General features: G+C 34.9%; 1 protein-coding gene across 1 annotated transcript; it reads left to right on the top strand.

Moving 5' to 3' along the window:
• Positions 1-105: 105 nt before the first annotated feature.
• LOC105571142 lies at positions 106-1,287 on the top strand (the record flags this gene model as incomplete). Its single annotated transcript, XM_012028619.1, has 1 exon — positions 106-1,287. A coding segment is annotated over one exon (843 nt), but the record flags the coding sequence as incomplete, so codon positions are not given.
• Positions 1,288-1,305: the final 18 nt, after the last annotated feature.

Genomic DNA, 1,305 nt, shown 5'->3' with positions numbered 1-1,305 from the left:
TTCATAATCAAATGTGCCTGTTTATATGTTTTGTTTTTCTCTTAAGTACTACGTTATATCAAGAACAAATTGCCATATTGATGAAATGCACGTTTTTCCCTTTAGGATTTATTTGCACAATTTTTTCAGGTACCTAGAACAGAGGAGGATTGGTTGTTTATTGCGAAACAGTTTGATGAACTGTGGAATTGTCCTCACACACTAGGTGCAATCGATGGAAAACACGTAATAATACAGTGTCCAATAAGAAGTGGCAGTGAATTTTTTTCCTATAAAGAGATGTTTAGCATTGTTCTTTTTGCACTTGTTGACGCAAATTACAACTTCATGTTTGTCGACGTAGGCTGTCAAGGTAGAATATCAGATGGAGGGGTGTTTGCCAACACAGAGTTATATAATAAACTGGAAACAAAATCTTTACGTATACCTCAGCCTACACCTCTAGTTAATGGCTCAACAAAATGCATTCCATATTTCATCATAGGAGATGAAGCTTTCGCTCTGACTGAGTATCTAATGAAAGTATACCCTGGGTTTTATCCAAAAGGGTCTAAAGAACGCATTTACAACTATAGGATTTGCAGAGCACGCAGAATTGTTGAAAATGTTTTCGGTACAGTGTCATCAGTTTTTCGAGTTCTTAGAAAACCAGTGCTTCTGGAACCTGAAAAGGCAGAACTCGTAGTTATGACAATCGCTTGCCTTCACAATTTCTTAAGAAGGCAATCAGCAACGATCTACACTCCCCCTGGAACTTTCGATTATGAAGAGAACGGCCAGCTAATCAGAGGAAGCTGGAGAGCACTTGAAAATAAAACTCCCACGTCTTTACTTTCTATCAGAAGAGTGCCTAGGAAGTCATCTTTGAAAGCAAAAGAAATTAGGCAGGAACTAACAGATTATTTCGTTAATGAGGGAAGAGTTGAGTGGCAAGAGAAATATGCGTAGAAACGCCTATGATTATCGTGAGGCTATTATGAATTTTCATTTATGTTTATGAATTAGTGTATACAATAGTTTATGAGTTTATGAATTATCATCACTATCAAGTACGAACACTTAGATTATAAACTAAAATTTATTATTTAAATTTAAAGTAACTATAAACCTTCAATTTTTCGAAATACTTACAGTGTTAATAGTTCGACGGGGGGTGTTTTTGTCCAAGAGGAACTTTAAGCTGTCAAATGCAAACCATGTACTCTTATAAATTTCGTCTGCACCTTTAAAAAATATAACAAATTATAGTTAGTTAGGTATGGTTATAGTTTGTGTACGAAAAGTTACTATATATATATGTATATA

The sequence above is a fragment of the Vollenhovia emeryi genome, unplaced genomic scaffold (genome assembly GCF_000949405.1).
Source record: "Vollenhovia emeryi isolate VEMERY1.0 unplaced genomic scaffold, V.emery_V1.0 DF949678.1, whole genome shotgun sequence".
NCBI lineage: Eukaryota > Metazoa > Arthropoda > Insecta > Hymenoptera > Formicidae > Vollenhovia > Vollenhovia emeryi.
This window is presented reverse-complemented; position numbering and strand designations above follow the sequence as displayed.